The 18,816-nt window shown below is 49.1% G+C and overlaps 1 protein-coding gene across 2 annotated transcripts in view; it reads left to right on the top strand.

The window, feature by feature from the left end:
* The window catches only part of ST8SIA2 (ST8 alpha-N-acetyl-neuraminide alpha-2,8-sialyltransferase 2), a 32,879-nt gene extending 16,983 nt beyond the window's left edge, over positions 1-15,896 (top strand). For both annotated transcript variants that reach the window (XM_074837702.1, XM_074837700.1), the window contains 4 exons: positions 194-322; positions 850-1,107; positions 3,391-3,684; positions 13,374-15,896. In XM_074837702.1, coding sequence (XP_074693803.1) covers positions 194-322; positions 850-1,107; positions 3,391-3,684; positions 13,374-13,659 — 967 coding nt within the window. In that variant the 3' untranslated portion in view covers positions 13,660-15,896. The remainder of the gene's footprint in view (positions 1-193; positions 323-849; positions 1,108-3,390; positions 3,685-13,373) is intronic.
* Positions 15,897-18,816: the final 2,920 nt, after the last annotated feature.

The raw sequence follows: 18,816 nt of genomic DNA, 5'->3' as shown, positions 1-18,816 counted from the left end.
GATTTGTGTCTGTCTGCTTGAGTGTAGCAGAATACAAACAGGCTTTCAGTTCTTGTTTAGCTAATAACTACAATTTTGCTTTTCCGATGAAGTTTGAATTCCAGCAGCCAGAGCCAAAGACAGTGATTAGAAGTGCCATTGGGATGCTAACGGATCCTGTCTCTCTCCGTCTCCCTGTCTTTCTTTTCTCTAGAGCTGAAGTAGTAATAAATGACTCTTCGTCTCCAGCTGTTGTTGACAGAAGTAATGAAAGCATTAAGCACAACATTAAACCAGCCTCATCCAAATGGAGACACAACCAGACACTCTCTTTGAAGATCAGGTACTGGTAATTACCTATAGGACAGGAGACAGATTTGGTCCTCTTCAGTGCAAGCTGGCAAATTGCCTCTGTATATCATCTAAAGAAGTTGAGAAAGAAATAAAAGGCTTATCTCCTGCTGAGCTGGGCTTCATATCTGTAAGCGATCGCTTGGAAATGAATTCCCGGCTGAACACGCTGGTCTTGCAATGACAAAAAAAGGAGCACTTGAGCCCCCATTTTCTGGGCCAAGTAGAACCAATGTGCACTGGTCCTGGAGGGGGGAAGGAGAGCCTTTACCCAGGGTGAATGCAGGGAACCCCCGCTAATGATGGGCTGACCGTGCTAGCCTGCCCCGGGAAGGGATAGGTGGAGAAGGAACAGGTGTTAAGATGGAGATACCTGTTTGGAAGCTGTTCCTGGAGAGCATCAGTTGGCTGGGACTGGCCACAGAGCAAGGGCAGGCAGGAGGCGAGAGTTCATCTTATATATGACCCAAGTGATCTCTGTACCTCACCTGATGGAGCTCTTTTCTTCCCTGTCCTCAGGAAACAGATCTTGAAGTTCTTGGATGCAGAGAAGGACATTTCGGTGCTGAAGGGGACGCTGAAGCCAGGGGATGTCATCCACTACGTCTTTGACAGGGACAGCACCATGAACGTTTCGCAGAACCTGTACGAGCTGCTGCCCCGCACCTCGCCCCTCAAGGGCAAGCAGTTCCCCACCTGCGCCATCGTGGGCAACTCAGGGGTCCTGCTCAGCAGCGGCTGCGGCCCCGAGATCGATGCACACAGCTTTGTGATAAGGTAGGGGACTGCTCCCTGCTGCACGGTGGGGCTGAGGGGGTTCAGGGGGTTTCGGAGTGGTGGAAAGGGGCTGGAGTCCCGATCGCATGGTGCAGCACAGCCTTGCAGCCCCATGTGCACACGTAGAGTTCACCGATGCAAATGCCCGGCTGCAAACTCTCCCACCCACCACCAAGCGCTCCTCCAGTGATCTTGCAAATGCACCCCGTGTCTTCTCATGGCGCACCATTAAGCCCCAGCACTCCCAGTCCCAAGCACTCCCTCCTCTTTCCCCACATGCTTGCCCTCTTGCAAACAAACCGTGTCCTGGACTCTTCCACGGACACAAGCTGTATTCTTCCTCAAGATCATTTCTGCTCTCAGGCCCTGGCACCACACTTGTGCATGCCTGGGTCTGATGCTCCCCTGTGACTGCTCCATCCCCAGCACCAATGTCCCCACAGATGCGCTGCCCCATGGACCTGCAGCAGCAGATCCTGACCCACACTAGGACACACACTGAAATCGCTACAGAAGATGCTTGAAGTGGAGAGGAGGAGCGCGCCAGCCCTCCCATCCCCAGCACCCGTGTACATCTGTTAGCTGAGGGGCTGTAGGAGTCCGCTGATGATTTATGTATGTGCAGATATTTGCTTTCTAGCGAGTCTATTATGAAGACAGCCCAATCCATCAGCAGCTCGCAGAGGCGGTCCCCAGCATGACGTGGGAACGAGGATAATGTCACCTCTGCCCCCCGCTCCAACCTGGCTGCTCCAGCCTGCCTGGCTGCTAGCAGCTTCGTCCTGTCCGCAGGGGACAGGGTGTTATCGTTCACATTCTTAAGTGTAACAGAGTAAGCAAAGGTAAAAATTGCTTATTGCAGTTCTGGCAAAGTTCAGGGAGGGGCTTTCATGTCAGGCAGCAAAGTTGCAGGAGAAAAGCTTTTCTGGGTATGAGCATTGGGATTTTGAGCAACTTCTCTCCTGCCGGGTATGCCAGTGCAGGTCTGGCATGGACGTGCTCTTCTCACTGTAGGTTATCTGAGCCACCACTTGGATCTGCATCTTCCTGATGAAGGTTTGCTCCATCCAGGCAGCCTTTTCAGCAGGGCTGGCAGTGACCAGCAGTGAGCTCTGCATCCAGGATACAGCTTTGCCTTTCAGATCTAGTGTTTATTTTCAGTGATTTTACTCCTGTGACGAGTGGATCAGAAGGGTCCTGTGTGCCTGTAGCTGGATTTTCTTTATACCATTCCCTTAGTTTCCCCATCTGTAAAGTTGGGAAAACGGTAGCAATGACTGATTATCAAGGCAGATGGTTAGGATACAATTCCTGCTCATTAAATACTGTAACTTCACTGTAAAACACCACAGGAGAGCATGCAGTGTACTAACATGTGGGTACCTGCTGGTTTTCACTGTGCTTGGGGAGCATCTCTCTGCACCCCCCATCAGCTGGTCACCGGTGTCACTTACACAGTGCCGCGTGCCTGGCACGGCCACAGTTTAACAGCTGCAGATCCCCCCTCGAGGAGCTGTAGGAAACCACAGTATAACGAGGGTGATCTGTTGGTAGTTTATCCTGCAGCCCCTCAGCCCTGGTGTGATGCAGGAGGTCGTGGCGTGGGAGCTCCCTGGGGATCATATGTGCCCATATCTGCCTGCACAGCCTGAGAGGAGGCACCAATTAATGCTACAGAAAGAGATGGGTTTTGAAGGTCACAGCCTCCAGACAGCCAAACCCTGTGGAGACCATGTCCTGGCATCCACTGCCTGCTGGTGTCATTACCACTGCTGGTGTCACCAGGTCTGCTGTTAAGCAGAGATTCACTGGGAAGGAAAGGGACTTGGGATAATATTACCCCAACAGGGCCGGAATTAAGAGGTGAACGCTTTCCCTGCGTGGGAAAGGCTGTTTAATTTCAAATCTGCTGTGGCAGCAAAGACGGAAGGTTTGTTGCTATGTGTTATTTTTGAACCACACCAGAAGAGATACCAATCCGAACAAACCCACCCACCAGACACCAGAGTCATGTCTGTTATTAGCATTGCCCCAGAGCAATATGCACACACATGCCAGCATGCTGAGGAATGACAACCTTATATTAGGATGGCTCTTCATTACCAGTTCAGAGCCTCTCTAATTTATTGCAGAGATTCATTCTCCCTCCTCCCCCTCCCAAAAATGAGGGCGAATGGGCACATCTGTCACTGGCCCTGGCTTTTGGCATCAAACACCCCTCGTGTTCGTCACTGCCCTCTCTCACGTCCTTTGTAAAGGTCTGTTCGGTGTTTCCCCTTGCAGGTGCAATCTGGCCCCGGTCCAGGAGTACTCGCAGGACGTGGGCGTGAAGACGGACCTGGTGACTATGAACCCCTCGGTCATCCAGCGGGCCTTTGAGGACCTGGTGAACGAGACTTGGAGGGAGAAGCTGCTGCAACGCCTCCACAGCCTCAACGGCAGCATCCTCTGGATCCCGGCGTTCATGGCCAAGGGGGGCAAGGAGCGAGTGGAGTGGGTGAACGAGCTCATCCTGAAGCATCACATCAACGTCAGGACTGCCTACCCCTCACTGCGCCTGCTGCACGCTGTCCGAGGGTGAGAGCGTTTCTGGTGTGCTCAGAGCCAGGATTTCATGAGCTTCCTGAGCTGGAGAGCGATCGATGGGTTTGTGCTGGAGGCAAACGGCACGAGCTGTTTCTTTATGCAGACCGTGAGGAGGACTCCAGATGAGAACTGGAGACCACCTCGCCAGCAGGGGCTCCCCGCTCTGCTATTTGAGGGCTTTTAGACATGCCATATAGCGAGCCTAAGTCTTCCAGTGTTTTCCTGGCTGTAAGCTTGGGTGTCACCATGATAACTCCCCAACCTATGGTTAGGGCTTTCCTTGGAGAAATGTGTGCACGCTGAGCTAGTGGTGAGGTTCGTCACCTTGTGTCTGAGTGACACCTACAAGTCTCACACAGCTCCTTGGGTCAGGGAGCTCATGGCAGCCTGGATGGGCTCAGTGGTGGCAGAGGCCTGAGGGCTGTTCATGCCTGTAATGGTGCTAATTGCACTGCTCACCTTAAATGACTGGCCAAGGCAGGGAGGGGGCTGACATGGTCTGATCCTGCTGATCAGGACCAGGTGGTGGTGAATGGGAGGGAAGGAAGGGGTTTTTCTGCTCTCTTCTTGCAACTTCAGGTGTGTGGGAGACAAAGGTGTGGTGAGGATGGGGAGGTTATAGAAGAGAGAGCGCCCCAGGGGTGAGACTTCCATGTAAATGACTTGGGGATGGGGTAGGCTCTTGCTTTATTTCTCTAGGGAGCGTCATGATTCATTAGGCATTTGGAGAGTCTAGGCAGGTGGTGGCTTATGCTGGAGATGGCTTAGTGGCAGTAGCTGTCCTTTCTGATCCTGATTAGACCCCATTGATCTCCCAGGATGGGAATTCACTCATGTAGCTGGTCCTCCCACCTCTAAGCCTCAGCAGTAATGTTTCTTGATTGCTTTGAGCACTTCTTCCCCCACACACATCTGAGCCCAAGCTCTTCTGGCCAGTTGGTCCATGCTGGATGCTGCTCTGTCCGAACTCAGGTTGCGCGTCAGTACAGGGTGTGGGCACAGGATAGATTTTGGGGTCATTTTCCACAGAAGCAAGCGTAAAGGGATGCTTTACCCAGGGAGAGGGGTATGAAGGGCAGCTCCACAGACAGCCTGGGTGGGTTGGGAGAAGTGGAGGCTCTGGTGCCACGGTGCATCACAGGCAACAATAATGGGTGAGAAGAGCCATGTCGGCCCCAAGCGCCTGTCTTTGAGGCTTCCCTGGGCTGGAGAGGCATCTTGCAGAAAATGCTGGCTTTGAGGTAAAGAAAGGGAAGGAAACGATACCACAACTCACAGAAAGGGAGGAGAGGAAGAAAAAAAACCCCCACAACCCAAATTCTGAGCTATTTCTAGCTGTAATTGACTTACTTTCATCTGTCAAAATAGAATTAAGCTCCTGTAATAAGCCCTTTAAATCAACAGGCTGCTAATCCTGTGCTGGCAGCCATTCCCACTGCCAGAAACTTCCCGTAGGAAGCTTTGCAGAGGGATTGGCAAGGTCTGGGCATCGCTTTCCCACGGGAGAGGAGGAGGATGCCTCGATAAGCTCTGCTGCTGAGCTTATCTTCCAACTCACGGCAACTTCCAGGCCCTTCTGTGCTGCAGCCCTGCGGTCCAGCCAGGCTGGCAGGTGCTCTCTTGTCCCCATGCATCTCCCACAGAGCCATGTTGGAGCCACCACCTGTGGCTGGCAGATCCTGCCTGGCTGGAGGGGATGTGGGGATTTTTGGGACAAGCCCAGGGATTCAGCGCTGTCTCTTGGTGCATGGAGTGATGCACCCCCATGGCTTGGAGTAGGGTGTTCCTTTTTCACGTTTTAGTGCTCCCATGGGTTTGAATGGGGTCCCATGTAAGGAACGTGGATTTGGGCTTCTGAAAACCTACTGGGGCGCAGAGGGGTGCAACAAGTCAGACCAGCAAGTGAGTGAAGCGGCCACTGTTGGTGGGTGTCTGGGATGGATATGGTACCAGCACGTGGTTGGGCACTGTCTGATGCTGATGACAGGCTCTAAGTACCTGCTGATCTGAGCTACAGCCAGGACCTCGATCCTGTCCCTTGGGCTGGTCACCGTGCTGTGGGGCAGTGGAGAAAGGTGGGTCGCGGTTGCACAGAGGCATCACTAATTCAATTATAACTGCAGAAGCCATTGCTAATCCTCGTCAGGGGCTGCCCTCGAAGCCAAGGGAGCTGCTGCCTGACCTGCCCTCCTGCTCTCACGCTTATCAGCAGGAAAACAAGGATGCCTACTAATTAACAATTAATATAATTAAAACTGCAGCCCCCTCAGAAAGCCAGAACTGATGAGAGCACTTCAACCCCTACCCAGTGTGTTGTGGCCTGTCTAAGGAGGCTTGCAGAGGGACCACCCAGGGCTGGGGGACCAAGGGCTGTGCTGTACTGGGGGAAGGCTAGAGTCAGCATTAACCCTTTCCTTGGTGCAGTCTCCTCAGGTTTGGATTTGAATGGATTTAAGAGGCATTCAGGCAGTGTTGAATGAATTGGCCGCAGCTGAGGAAGGCAAGGTGTGGTGATGCTCTTAGTGCTGTATAGGAAGTAGTCTCTCAGGTGCCTATAGGGTTGTCTTGACCGTCTGCTCAGGGTAATTGATATGATGTAGTTTGGGATGAAGAAGGAGTCTTTCCTCAGGTCAAACTGACAAGAATCACTATGAGTTTACTTTTCATCTTCTGTGGTACTAATTCCTACAATTGTGCTATATTTTCACTTACGAACTCCTTGCTGTTGCAGGGATATGGTCTCCAGTGACCTCCTCTGTCTCTCCAGCTCTCTCTGCGGAACATGCCGGTTCGTAGCATTACACTTCTCTTTGACAGATCTGAGATTTGTGAAACAAATACATTTTGCGGCATGTAGCATGCAGCAGAGAATCAGTAACCCACGGAGCCCCACAGAACATCCCTCTGGGCTGCAGTTGCAGAGATGTCCCATCTTCTCCCTTGCTGGATAAAGCTACCCTTTATAATTTATCCTGAGTTGATTGGGAAATCACAAAGAAATGGGGAAAGTCTTTTCAGCCAAGACAGTCTCTTATATTTTTCTTTTTTTTCAAGGAATAGCACTTTCTACAAAGGCTAACATCTCGGCCAACTTCAATTCAACTACAAAAGCTTTGCCTTTTCTCTTCTTCCTTCACTATCAGCGAAATGCATTTGTTCTTGACTCCTCCTTGAACCACAGTATATTTATTGTCCTGCTCTGCTTTCCCCCAGACCAGAATGCATTTCAGTTGCAATTGAGCATTTTTTCCTGTAATTTTCAGTGCATTTGGGGCATTTGTGGAGTGTGCGTTGCCAAGATAAGTAAAAAGCATTTGGTTTTGTCATCCTTAACAGCATCATTTGAGTCATCACCTTCCTAGCTGGAAGGGTGTCTTAAATGTTTGCTGATAGCTTTTTGTGTTGATGATTCTGGATAGGCTGTGCAATAGGACAGAGGCTCTTCTTACATGGTTAAACTCACCATCTTCATGCCAGGAGGGGAGAGAGCCATCAGCGTTTCGATGGAGCAGCTCAGAAGGAAGCCAAGTCACTACCTAAGGCTGAGGAGGAAAGCTGTGCCATGGCAGGGAGCCAGCTCGTGGGGATGGGGATGGTGCCATGCGTTTCGGGGGTGCGTGTCTCGCTTCGGTGCGATTCTATAAAATGTCTCCTGAGCAATTCATCTGGCGAGTGCAGTGCTCGTCTCCTGGCTGGGAAGCAAGCAAGTCATCTTGTTAGTGTCTCCAAAAAGCCTTGTAATCCCTATTGCCAAGCAGCTTTTGTTAGAGAAATAACATGAAATGCAGGAAGCAGGGGAAAATAATTGTGTCTGGAGGTTTGACTATCGCTCCTTGCGGAGAATTCATGGACACGTTTCAGTTTGCCTTGTCTAATCTAGTCTAGCATTTCTGAGTCCATCACGAGGGTCTCTTGGCAGTAACCAAGTCTAATCCCATAAGATTTTGTTAAGAGCTTCTTGAAAGAAAAAAAAAAAATAAAAAAATCAATAAGTCTTCCAGCTCCTTGGCTAGGTCTCCCGTTAGGTTTAACATTCAAGTAGCTGTGACAGTTTGCGAGCGCTCTTCACGACGGCGATCACCTTGCTCAGGGTCCGTAGCTTGCACAGTGCTACTCTGCCACGTGTCCTTAGAAGTGCAGCCTGGTGGGGCATAAAGTGGATTCATCTTTGCCTCAGATGTCTCCGTGGGTCCTCACACCCAAACGCCATCTAAGCCTTTGGTGATTTTTCAGGGTAATGCTGCTCAGCTGCTGCCTTTCCTATCCATCAGCCATGGTGGATGCCACATCCTTTCCAGCAGCCTTGCCTTGCTTGTAGCCATGCAGGGGACACATGTGCAGATTATTCTCCTAACCTGTTGCTTTGATTGCATCACCCCACTGTTTTGCCTCCCTTCACAGGCTCCCCTTTTCTCTAACACATCAAACCTAAGCTGCTGCTTTTTCTTTTCACAGCTCTCCCACCTCATCTTTTTTCACTCTGTCTCAAGATCAGTTCTGCTGTTGATCAGCCAACGTCACCCACTTGAGGGGTTTCTAAACCAGCTATTTCATCCTTTGTCCCTTATGGTACTTTATGCTTACAGGGGCTTCTCTGAAAGCTTATCTGCTCTGGGGACTCATGCCTTAAACCCCTTCCTCTCTGGTCCCACAGACAGTTTAAGGACAGTGGTCCTGCGCTCAGGTAAGGGAAGAAGATGACCAAATAGCCATTCACAAGTGTGTGACTGGGGTGGGACTACGAATGCCCCATAAAGCCACGTGTGGATATCCCACAAATAAATCCTTGTGTGAGCAATTATTCTCACCCCTTCTGCACTTGAGGCACATTTTACCCAAGCTGTGGTGTGTCTGCACTGAGACCCCAAGACATTTAATTTGTTTCAGTTAATTGGGAAGAAGACTTAGTCTTTTCTTTGTCAAAAGAAGGGGAGGGGCATAGGAAGGAAAGGGGAAAGAAATAGAGTAATCCTCTTCCCAGTTACTTTTCTCCTCTTCTCTCTGTTTGGAAATGCTTTAACTTGTGGGTGTGAGTACCATGTGTGTTTGAACAGGCATTTCAGAGCTCAGGACCTGGAGGAGAAAAGAGTTATTTATGTGTGATTCAGAGTTGATTTGCTTGTGCCAAGTCACCAAAACCAGACCCAAGCCACACGGTACATATCCAGTCTGAATGTAGAGGCTTGATTTGATGTTTGGGCATTGCCCTGCCTGGTGATAAAGCCCACCTCTGACTCCACGTCCAGCTTTTAGAGTCAGCATTAGCATGAATCTGGATGGGGACCTGCCAGTTCCCATCCAGCACAGATCTCATCGCTGTACACGGCTCTCAGCTGTTTTGGTGGAGGTGATGGACAGAAGAGGGCTGGGAGAAGCTGGATGGGGGATAGCGATTGCTCCCTGGGCTCCATCACTTCATCTCTATCCACCCAGCAGCGGGGATACGTGCTGTGCCCTGCCAGCACCGGCGGGTCCTGTCCTCCCCTGCACCAGCATGAGTGCGGAGCACTGTCGGGGCACCCGCTCTGATTATCTGTGGCTGGTTTTTTGTGAGTATTAATGGGAGCAGGATGCGTGTGGCAGACTGATAATATGCTTCTGACAGTCAAGGACTAGCACCTCCACAACAGCTTGTGTTTGTATCACGCTTTTATGAATAAGCTGTTTCAAAAGGGTCTGAAATTGCATTATTTCAGCTGTTCTGATTAGTATCTCTAAATGATGCAGCTGATATTGCTGAAACTTGATTTCTTCATTGACCTGAGTTTTTTATTCATTTCATCAGGGTGATGGATTATTTTGTTCATTTTATCCTGCAGATTAACCCTTACCTGGAGGGTACAAGTTACTTTAGTGTTTTCTCAGACACATCAGGAGATGATGGGTAAGCACAGAAGAGGACCCTGCCCTTGCTGGTGGTCCTCAAACACTGCCTGCAGGGAGGAGTTTTGCACCCATTGTTTCAACCCAAATCAAGGCCAGGCTCTGCTGCCCGAATTCGGTGGGAGGATGAGCGCTGTCAGCGGGGTGGCGTGCGTGTGCCAGATGTGCGATGTGGAGGTTGCCACCTTCCCTGGCTCAGGTGGGAGCTGCAGCTTTCTAGGGGCAGTTTCAGAGCGTTTTGTCTCCTGAAGGATTCCCACTGGGCTTTAAAGTCCAAATACAGTGGTCACTTCCCCTGTGGCTGCAGTGCAGACCCCTCACCCCACCGATGGTCAGGCAGCTAGCAGCAGTGCTGTGCAGTTCTGCTTAGCAGACTTCTTAAGTTTCTTGGAAACCTTTCGGAAAATTGATGTTGCTGAGGAGCAACCAAACCCACCTGCCAGCTAGGATGAGACTCTGAGCTGCTCTTCTTGAAACCTCTGTCCTTGACTACCATCAAGTATTAGTTCAAGTAGGTGCTCGGGCTTGTGTCTAGGCTCCCTCCTTACTAAAGATGACCTTGAAGATCTGATGGCATTTCCCATCTGTCACTATCATGATCTGAAACAAGAGCTGTCTTGGACAATTTTTGCCTGACAGCATCACCGTTCCTGTTCATAGCTGCATCTCGCTCAGGCACCAGCATATCTCTGTAGCTGCTTCCATCCCTGAGGGTTTATTTACAGAAACAGCACCAGCTTTTGAAGGAGGTCCACGCTGTGAGAACGGCTCTGAGAAAGGAGGTATCGGATTTCAGGACTGCTCTTTGCTCTTCGCTTTTAATTGCTTTCTCTTTCCATAAAATGTTGCAGTTAATAGTTATGGTGATTGGTGTAGCCAATTTGAAAAATAATTACTGCCTGCTTCAAGATTATCTTTCCTCCTAATTAAAATCCCGAACCTCACATATTAAAGGTGCGCTGTTGACACAGCATCCCATGTGCGCCTAGACAACCTCATTTGGGTTTACAGAATTAATTAGGTTTTATTTCCATCCCCAGCTGTTCTCTCCTGCACCAGGAATGTGGCCACTGTCTCAGTTGGCCAGTGGTGGGAGAGGTAAGAGGGAGATCTTCCTGGTAGCTCCCACACTCCCATCACAAACCAGTCATTAAAAAGTATTTCCCAGACCTCACTGGAGGATTTCCCACCTTCACTGTGCAGGAGACAAATTGCAAGTGCTGTGGTATAGTCTCTGTGTTGGTTTGGGCATTATATATTATGTATGTCATCTGTGTGGGTGGGCTGGGACAGCCTGGAGTCCATCACTCCCTCCCAAAGCTACAGCCAGCAGCGAGAATTTATGATGCTCTAGGAGTGAGGTTTGTCATCCTTCTCGTTTTCGCAATGCCATGCCTGCCATAGAGGGAAATACAGATAAAAGAGACAGGTTTTAATTTTTATTATAAGAAACTGAAGTGTCATTGTTACCTGCCCTGATATTATTTGAGTGAGTGCTTGCTAGCTGAGGTGGATGTGCCGGGTTGGTTTTGGTAGGGCTGTTTTTGGGTACTGGTGGCGGACACTTGTTGGGCTTGGTAAGGCTGTTTGTGCGTGCTGGGTTGCAGAGGACAGCGTGCTTCTGTAGGGCGCTTCTCTGTTTGACCTAGGTCATTTTTATTATCATTAATACACTTGAAACATTGGTGGTCACAAGTGGTGCCCATGTGCAAGGGTCACTTCATCACACTGTCAAGGTTGTTGTATGTTCGTAGAGTTTTTACAACCTCTCAACAAAACCCTAAAGTTAATATTTTGGGCAGGCGTAAGATCACCAGCATCTTTCTGTGCTCCAGCTAGTAAATTGATAAAAAGAGTTTTAAGGCTAAAGCAGCTGCAGGACAAACCCAGACAGTTGTCTTCCCCCAAAACCAACTGGTTAATGTGGCGTGATAGTTCTTCCCAGGTAGTTTCCCTGCTGCATGAGGATACCCTAATTCACAGTGTTAAATGGTTGTGATAATCTCCCATTTCTCTCCGCACGCCAGGGGTCTAATGTGCTTACCTGTAAACTCATCAAGGAGGCTGTTTTATGGCTACCTGTGGGAGAAGATTGCCTTGGCACCGCAGCAAGCTTTGCTGTGTGCCCACAGTGCAACCCATATGGCCAGGCAAGCCCAGAAAATGCTGATGCTGTGCCTCTGAGATACTGGTTCTCACAGTTTTCCCCCCAGTTTCTTGCTCCTTTTTTGTGCTGGATGCTGACTCCACAAGTCAGGCAAGGAGGACCTCCCCAAAACGTCATGCTTGTCTTTTACTAAAGCTAGAGGTACTTGGGCACCCCTGGGATGTGGGACCCCAGTAAACCATGTCATGCCCTTCCTGCGCACACCAAGGCTGTCACTCGGCTTCCAGAATTTGATTCGCCAGAAAAGTCAATTTTTTCTCTTATCTGGCTGAGAACAAGCAAGTACGTTTTGTGCCTTGGTTGCTAAATTTTAATGGCTTTCGCGAAAAGCTAATTTGCAGGATTAAGGCTCAGCTCTCCCAAGGGTTCCCGTTGTCTGCGTGCCAGACCCTCAGGAACCCGGCAGAAAGTGTGAATGAGGAGCAAGACACTTACCATGGCTCCATGTACGACAGTGGGACCCAGCTCAGGGTCCCAAACCTCTGGGTGAGACCACAGAAATGCCATGTGCTTTGCTCTGTTTCCTCATGTTTTTTATGCAAAGTGCTGCCCTGAACTCAGGCCCTTTGAAATATCTATTAAAAATAATCTGAGGTCTTGAGCGGGCTGTGACACGGTGGGATGCGCTGTCTGCACCATCCCTGCCTGCTGTGGGGCAGCTCCAGCATCAGACATGCCAGGGGAGGAGGGAGTGCACCCAAGGGGGTGCATCTTCTACCTCCCCAAACCTTTTGCTTTCTGATTTTGCTCCTCTGACAGTGGTTTTCTGCTGAGCAAACCCAGTAAATTGTCTGTGCAATAAACACTGGGCACTGGAAACATCTTCTTGCAGAATGTTGATGCTGCAATAACTTTTATTGGCAGGCCAAAATACAACTGCTGATACCATTTCTGCTCATGCATCACTACAGGGCGCCTCCTTCCCCTGTTCTTTTTTCCATCCCTCATAGAAACTAATGCACTTTACAGCAGCGAGCACAGCTGACCTCTGTATCGCATACCATATATTGCAATATTGTGTATCTCATGGACTGATGTTGCAGACTGTGATGTATTTTAGTCCAGGATCAGAGTAGCAATCACTGGGTATAATGGGAACACAGCAGTGTGTTTTAGCTCTTGCATCCTGGTGACCCTTTATTCCGAGGCAAACGTTTTTACAGCCCTTTTGTGTTTACTGTCAGAGTAAAAATCTTCATTCATCAATGAAAATCATCAGCGCGTGTGTGTGAGAGTGTGTCTGCTTCAAGGGGTTGCTGGAGTCTACTTGACATGTGGATGGTTTGGTCTGTGGTATTGATCTCCTCGGTTGATTGGAAGATAATTGTAGGCTGAAGTACTGAAGGCCGCTGTTGCAACAATTTGTTTTTCATAAAGGATTGCCGAGGCATGAGATGCTTCAATGCCATAGCAACAAGTGTGATGTAACCGCCAGACAGGGAGCAGGAGGATGCTTATTCATGAAGCAATCCCTAGAGAGGTTTTTTCTTGGCATGGAGGACTCTTCTGCTAGTCAGAAACCTCTCACTTTGAATCACCAATATATCTCAGTCAAAGGCTGGAGAGAGAAAATATGCAAGACACAAGCTCCATGTGCGGGGGAATAACATACTTTACTTTCCCTTTGCAGGTACTGGCTAACGAACAAGGTGCATATCAAACGACCCACCACTGGCCTCCTCATGTACACCTTAGCCACCCGCTTCTGCAACCAGATCTATCTCTACGGCTTCTGGCCCTTTCCCCTGGACCAGAACCAGAACCCGGTCAAGTACCACTACTACGACAGCCTGAAGTACGGCTACACCTCGCAGGCCAGCCCACACACCATGCCCTTGGAGTTCAAAGCCTTAAAGACGCTGCACCAGCAGGGAGCCTTGAAGCTGACAGTGGGGGAGTGCGATGGGGCCACGTAGGGTGGTCCCTGGCTGTGTTCCTGCACAGCCACAGGAGGAAGGGGAGGGGGCGGAAAGGACGAGTGGTGCCTGGTGGGGTTGGTTGTCTTTGTTAATGCACAGAACAGCGACACAAATATATATACGTGGTACCTATATATATTGACCTGAGTATTATAACTGTTTGGTGTTCACCAAGGAAGGGGCAGGAGAGATGCGGGAGCATCTGACGTGACTGGCCTGGGCAAGACCCCTTGCCGTGGGCTTGCTGGGCTCGGAAGGACGTTCGACCTACGTCCAAAGGTGTGAAGGTGGCCTTGGTTTTTGAGGGTATGTTAGGTGATGGGTAAACGTTAAGCCGTTTGTTGTGACTGGTCCAAGGTTTGGTAGTTAGTTTGGCCAAGGATGCCGGCGCTGGCACTCTGCAGCGAGGCACGTTCTTGGCCCCGTGCTCGTGGCGGGGAGGGGAAGGGGCAGGGAGCGGGGTGGGCAGGGAAGGTTTGTTGGCGGCTCTCACACCCAAGGGGCTGCCTGCGGCACCGAGCAGGACCTGTCTCCTGCCCAGCCGGGACCGGTGCCCGGCAGTCGCGCACAGATCCATCTGAAACATGGACTACCAGGCTGAGCACAGCCTTCGGAGACATGAGGGAGAAGCCTCCTGGGCTGCGGCTTGGTCTTCAGGAAGCGGTGGGGAGCTGTGCTAAGCTGATCCCGGTGACATTTGCTTGGAGAAGAGATGTGAGGGCCTCCAGAGAACGGGTGCACATCAGTGTTGAGCCATGTGGGTGGTGAGGAGGATGCTGAGCATGTATTTTCTCTTCCTTTCATAAGGAGCAATTTAGAAAGGAGCAAAGATGCTGGAATGTGGCAGGAAGGAGGTTTGATGCTGCAAACCAGCACCATTAGTATTAAGTGTCTTACTGTCCCATAGTCAAAGACACTCAACATCTGTCAGGGCTTGTGAAAACCGTAAGTACATCTAGCTCTTAATTCCCAAATGCTACCTGCTAAGCAGCCTGTCTTCTCTTCCCCTCCAAAAATAACCGCTGATATATTGGTGATAGGCCTGAGACCCAGCCAAGCAGAAAGACAGCAGAACTTCAAGGGACTTTGTCAAGTCTAAATAATTTATTTTCACTTTCTCCACAGAGAACCAGCATACAGCGCTGTATTCCTGAAGTCCCTCTCTGTCCTTTCTTTAAAGCTCCGATTAGCTCTTACTTTGAACAGTTAAATAGGATGTCAGATGGATCTGGATGGATGCTTGCCTAGTGATGAACGTCAAAGGAATTATCTTTTCCCTTTTTTTTTCAGAGAGAACGCAAAATATAAAGAAGTTTTTATAACTACATTTGCTGTTCTCTAAGCTTTGGGTTTTTTGAGGGAAGAAACTAGATTGGTCTGATTAGCCTGTTTAATTTTCTGCTTCTGTAGCCTACTCTATTTGTCTCCTAATTAGCACTCAGTGTCAGAATGCGGGTGAGTCCAGGGTTCAGTGAATTCAGTTTGGGTTTAATTTGTGGGAGAGTAAATAACACTACACAGGCAAGCCTTGGCCACGCACTGCAATGCTTTCAAGGCTGGGTATCATCACCTTTGTGCCTCCTCCTACTGCTGTGTTAAAGTTAAAAAGTGTACAGTTTGGGGCTGAAATATTTGACATTGTCTCTTTAAAAACGGAGTGCTTCCAGTGGTTAAAAGGAAGAGCTCACTTTCATGTTTTGGGATGTAGAAGCTACTGTACCCGTAGGAGCCTCCAGCCTGCTAATTAGCGTCAGATGAAGATGCCTAAGATTAAGGTATAAGCAACATTATAGTGGATAAATGTGGGCTAATCTGCCACCGAGGGGATGTTTCTTTCCAACTCCAGAAAATGATTTCTTTGATGTATTTTTTTGAAACCTGGCTTTTTTCTCTTTTTTTTTTTTTTTTTTTTTGTTACTTGAATTTAGTTGCACAATAAAGCTAAACCTGGCTGTGAACCTCAGCTTAAGCTCTGGGGTTTCCTGAGATAGAAGACAGAGAGTAAAACTGCAAGATGGAAGTAGTCTGCAATCCCAAGGAGCATCCTGTGATTCAGGAGTGGTTGTTAAAGCTGGATAATTCCCTGGTTTGTCCCCGGCATGGAGGAGGGACAGAGTAGGGATGAAGCCACAGGGACTGCTAAAGCCAACTGTTGTGTTGAGGGGCCTGGGCCACGGTACTGATTGCTGTTAGCAAACCTTCTTTTTAAATAAAAATACAAGAAATGAACTAAACGTGCGGGGTTTTTATTTTTATTCTGTATTTATTTTCATTGACTAGAAAGGCGAGAAGGAGGGCAAGACCATAAAATGCCGTGGGATTAAATGGGGAGACCCTGAAACCTTCTTTGCCAGTGAAGGAGAGGGGAAGGCTGGGCTTATTTGCCCATCTGGAGTGGATGTTGGTGCATGGCCAGGGGGACATCTGAAGTCACTGAGATGTCCTCACTGTGCCTACAGAGATTATTGAGCTGAATCTAACAGCAGCACAACAGGGGTGCAATGGGGGGGTGAGAAGGGATTTCTGGTGCCCTTGAAGCAGCTTCTGGATCAAAGCACAGGCAAGTTATAGGCAAATTATTCAGGGGGATGAAATTGGTGGTAATGTTTCTATTCCCAGTATGAGTCCTGCTCACCCCTGTTTTAAAAATGCGTCAAACCAAAAGCAAGACGCTGCAGCTATTGAAATCAATGGCTGAGCTCCCCTTTCACTTCGCTGCCATGCGGGTTGGTCCCTGCTGAGTTCATATGCACAAAAGCATCTAGAAATTTCCCCTTTAGTGGGCTGCATCAAGTCCTCCAGTCTGCTGCTCTGAGCAGCTCCTCAGGTTGGAAACATACTTTATTGTCTCTCTTTGCAGCAAATAGCTGGGACCTGGCTCCACCAAGCCCCAGCCCCTGCAGCTCAGCAAGCTGTAAAGCCCATGTGCTGTTCCCAAGCAGTGGGAGCGGAGTTTCACGTTCACAGGGAGCAGCAGTTTTTGCAGTAGGTGGATGATATTTGGGCTATTTTGGGGCAGCTGCCAGCCATTGAGCAGCCACGGGGCTGCAGCACGGCAGCTGCCAGATGCTATGGGGACCCAACGGCTGCACCAGGCTGCTGCTTGATGAATTTCTTCATGCCCAATTAAGGCTCTTCTGTCGTCAAGAGTGAAACAAAAAAGAGTATTGATGCTATTCAGGCAGGGATGCAGGTGCACGTGTTGCACTATGAATGTACTTAACTGCCCTAAATGACACAGCAGCTCCCTTTGGTCTTCATTCCTCTGTCCCACTGCTCCCTTCAGCAGTGAGGCCAGCCCGTACTGGCAATGCTGGTGGCTCTGGGATGGGAAGCTCCCTCCCATGGGGTAGGCACATTTGTGCCAAAAGACCTTTAGATGGTAACAAGCAACCTAAGCTTGTAAAATAGAGGTAAACTTGAGTCTCCATCTGGCTAAGCCCAGAGTTTGGGACTGTGGTTTTGGGGCAATAGTCTAATCGCTGCTCCTGGCCAAACTCAGTGTCTTCTTCCTCGCCATGTGCCTCTGGTGCATTTTCCCCTTATAACAGCTTGGGAATAAGGGTCTTGTCTTGCCTGCTTAGCCACGCCATGGCCAGAAGCACAGCTGCCTGACTTGCTTTTCTTTTTCACCATGGTTCACTTGGTTACATCCCAGCCCTCAGATCTGCCACATGCTTCTTTGTGTCTCTGGGCTAAGAGCCAGCCCAGCCATGAAACCTCACCACACCCTCCAACGCTGCGAGCATCACGGCAAGGACACGCTCACTCCTATTTTCCTCTCCCCTTGATCTCCAGTGATTTTGGTCTCCAGTGGACAAAGCTCAAGGAGTGAACCTGCCATTAAAGACCCATCCTGGCTGAACAAGGATCCTTCAGACAAGAAGTTTAATTCAGCTCTCACCACGCTCGTTGCTCTGTGTGTGTGCTGCAGAGCTGTGCAGAGGAGGCATGCAGTAGCACAGCACTTTTGTTCTTCCTATAAAAGTATGTATACATATATACATGTATAGTGATGTGGCTGTTGCTTTCCTGGGGGACATTTTGCACTGGCACAGAGCACGGCTTCTCTGGTCAAGCTGCAGAGTCCGCAGGCTCCATGCTGCCAAAAGCCTTCATAATTAATGCCTGCACTGCCTTATTTAAAGCTGATTTGGGGGAGTTGCAGCAGCTCCTCTGAACTGTGGCGCAGGACCCCAGCTGCCTCCTGCACTCCCCAGCCCCTCGCCCGGGCAGGGCTGGCCGAGGCACCGCTTCACCCCCAGGCACCGAGCGAGAGGGATGGAGGAGGGACGGTCACCTTCCCCTGAACGCTTCATCACCCAGGGCTTGGTGCAGGGTCAATAACCAATCCTCTGCTTCAGCCACAGCCCAGATAATTACTGAACAAAGTGCAAATAGTCATTGTGAATCAAATTACAATATTTTTTTTCATTTTTTTCAAGCTGCCTGAAGGGTTTTTTTAGTGCTAAGAAACAAATGAATCATCTTTTTTTTTTGAGACACCAGTCTTGTAAACCAGAAAGACACAGTATTTTGTTTTGAAGGTGTGATGAAAATTGTCTGCATTTTTACATTGCATTTTGGATACTGCTTGGGAATAGCGCTGAGCGCTGTGGACTTCAGTCAGTCTCACTTAAATGACATAAATGGTTTCAGTTGATCCCAGTATGAATTAATTTTTAATTTTGTGCAAAATAGTCTCAAAAAGGTTGCACCATCTACAGATCTTGACAGACAGATGTTATTTTTTGACCACCACTCCTTTTAAAGATTTAAATGAACCTTTTTCATGCTAGAGAGGTGTGAAACTATGGAAATTAAAGCTTAAAGCTTTGAGAGACCCACAGCAGGGACAGGGGTTTGCTCTGGAGTGCCCCTTAGTGTCAAGAGGTAAAGCAAGGCACATAACCATGGAGTCCAGTGTAATGCTTTGTTAAACCACACATTTTTTGAGCTCTTTCAGTGTTTTGGTTCCTTTCCTTTTTAGGTTTCTCACATTTATGAATGGTTTATTAACATCTATTTTCATCCCTAAATGTTACTCTATTGCCCTTGGCACCAGACAGCAGAATTTCATAGACTCATAGAATCATAGAATCGTTTAGGTTGGAACAGACCTTTAAGATCATCAAGTCCAACCATTAACTCAGC

Source organism: Strix aluco, chromosome 12 (genome assembly GCF_031877795.1).
Source record: "Strix aluco isolate bStrAlu1 chromosome 12, bStrAlu1.hap1, whole genome shotgun sequence".
Taxonomy (NCBI): domain Eukaryota; kingdom Metazoa; phylum Chordata; class Aves; order Strigiformes; family Strigidae; genus Strix; species Strix aluco.
The sequence above is the reverse complement of the archived record's forward strand: the minus strand, read 5'-3'. Positions and strand labels throughout refer to the sequence as shown.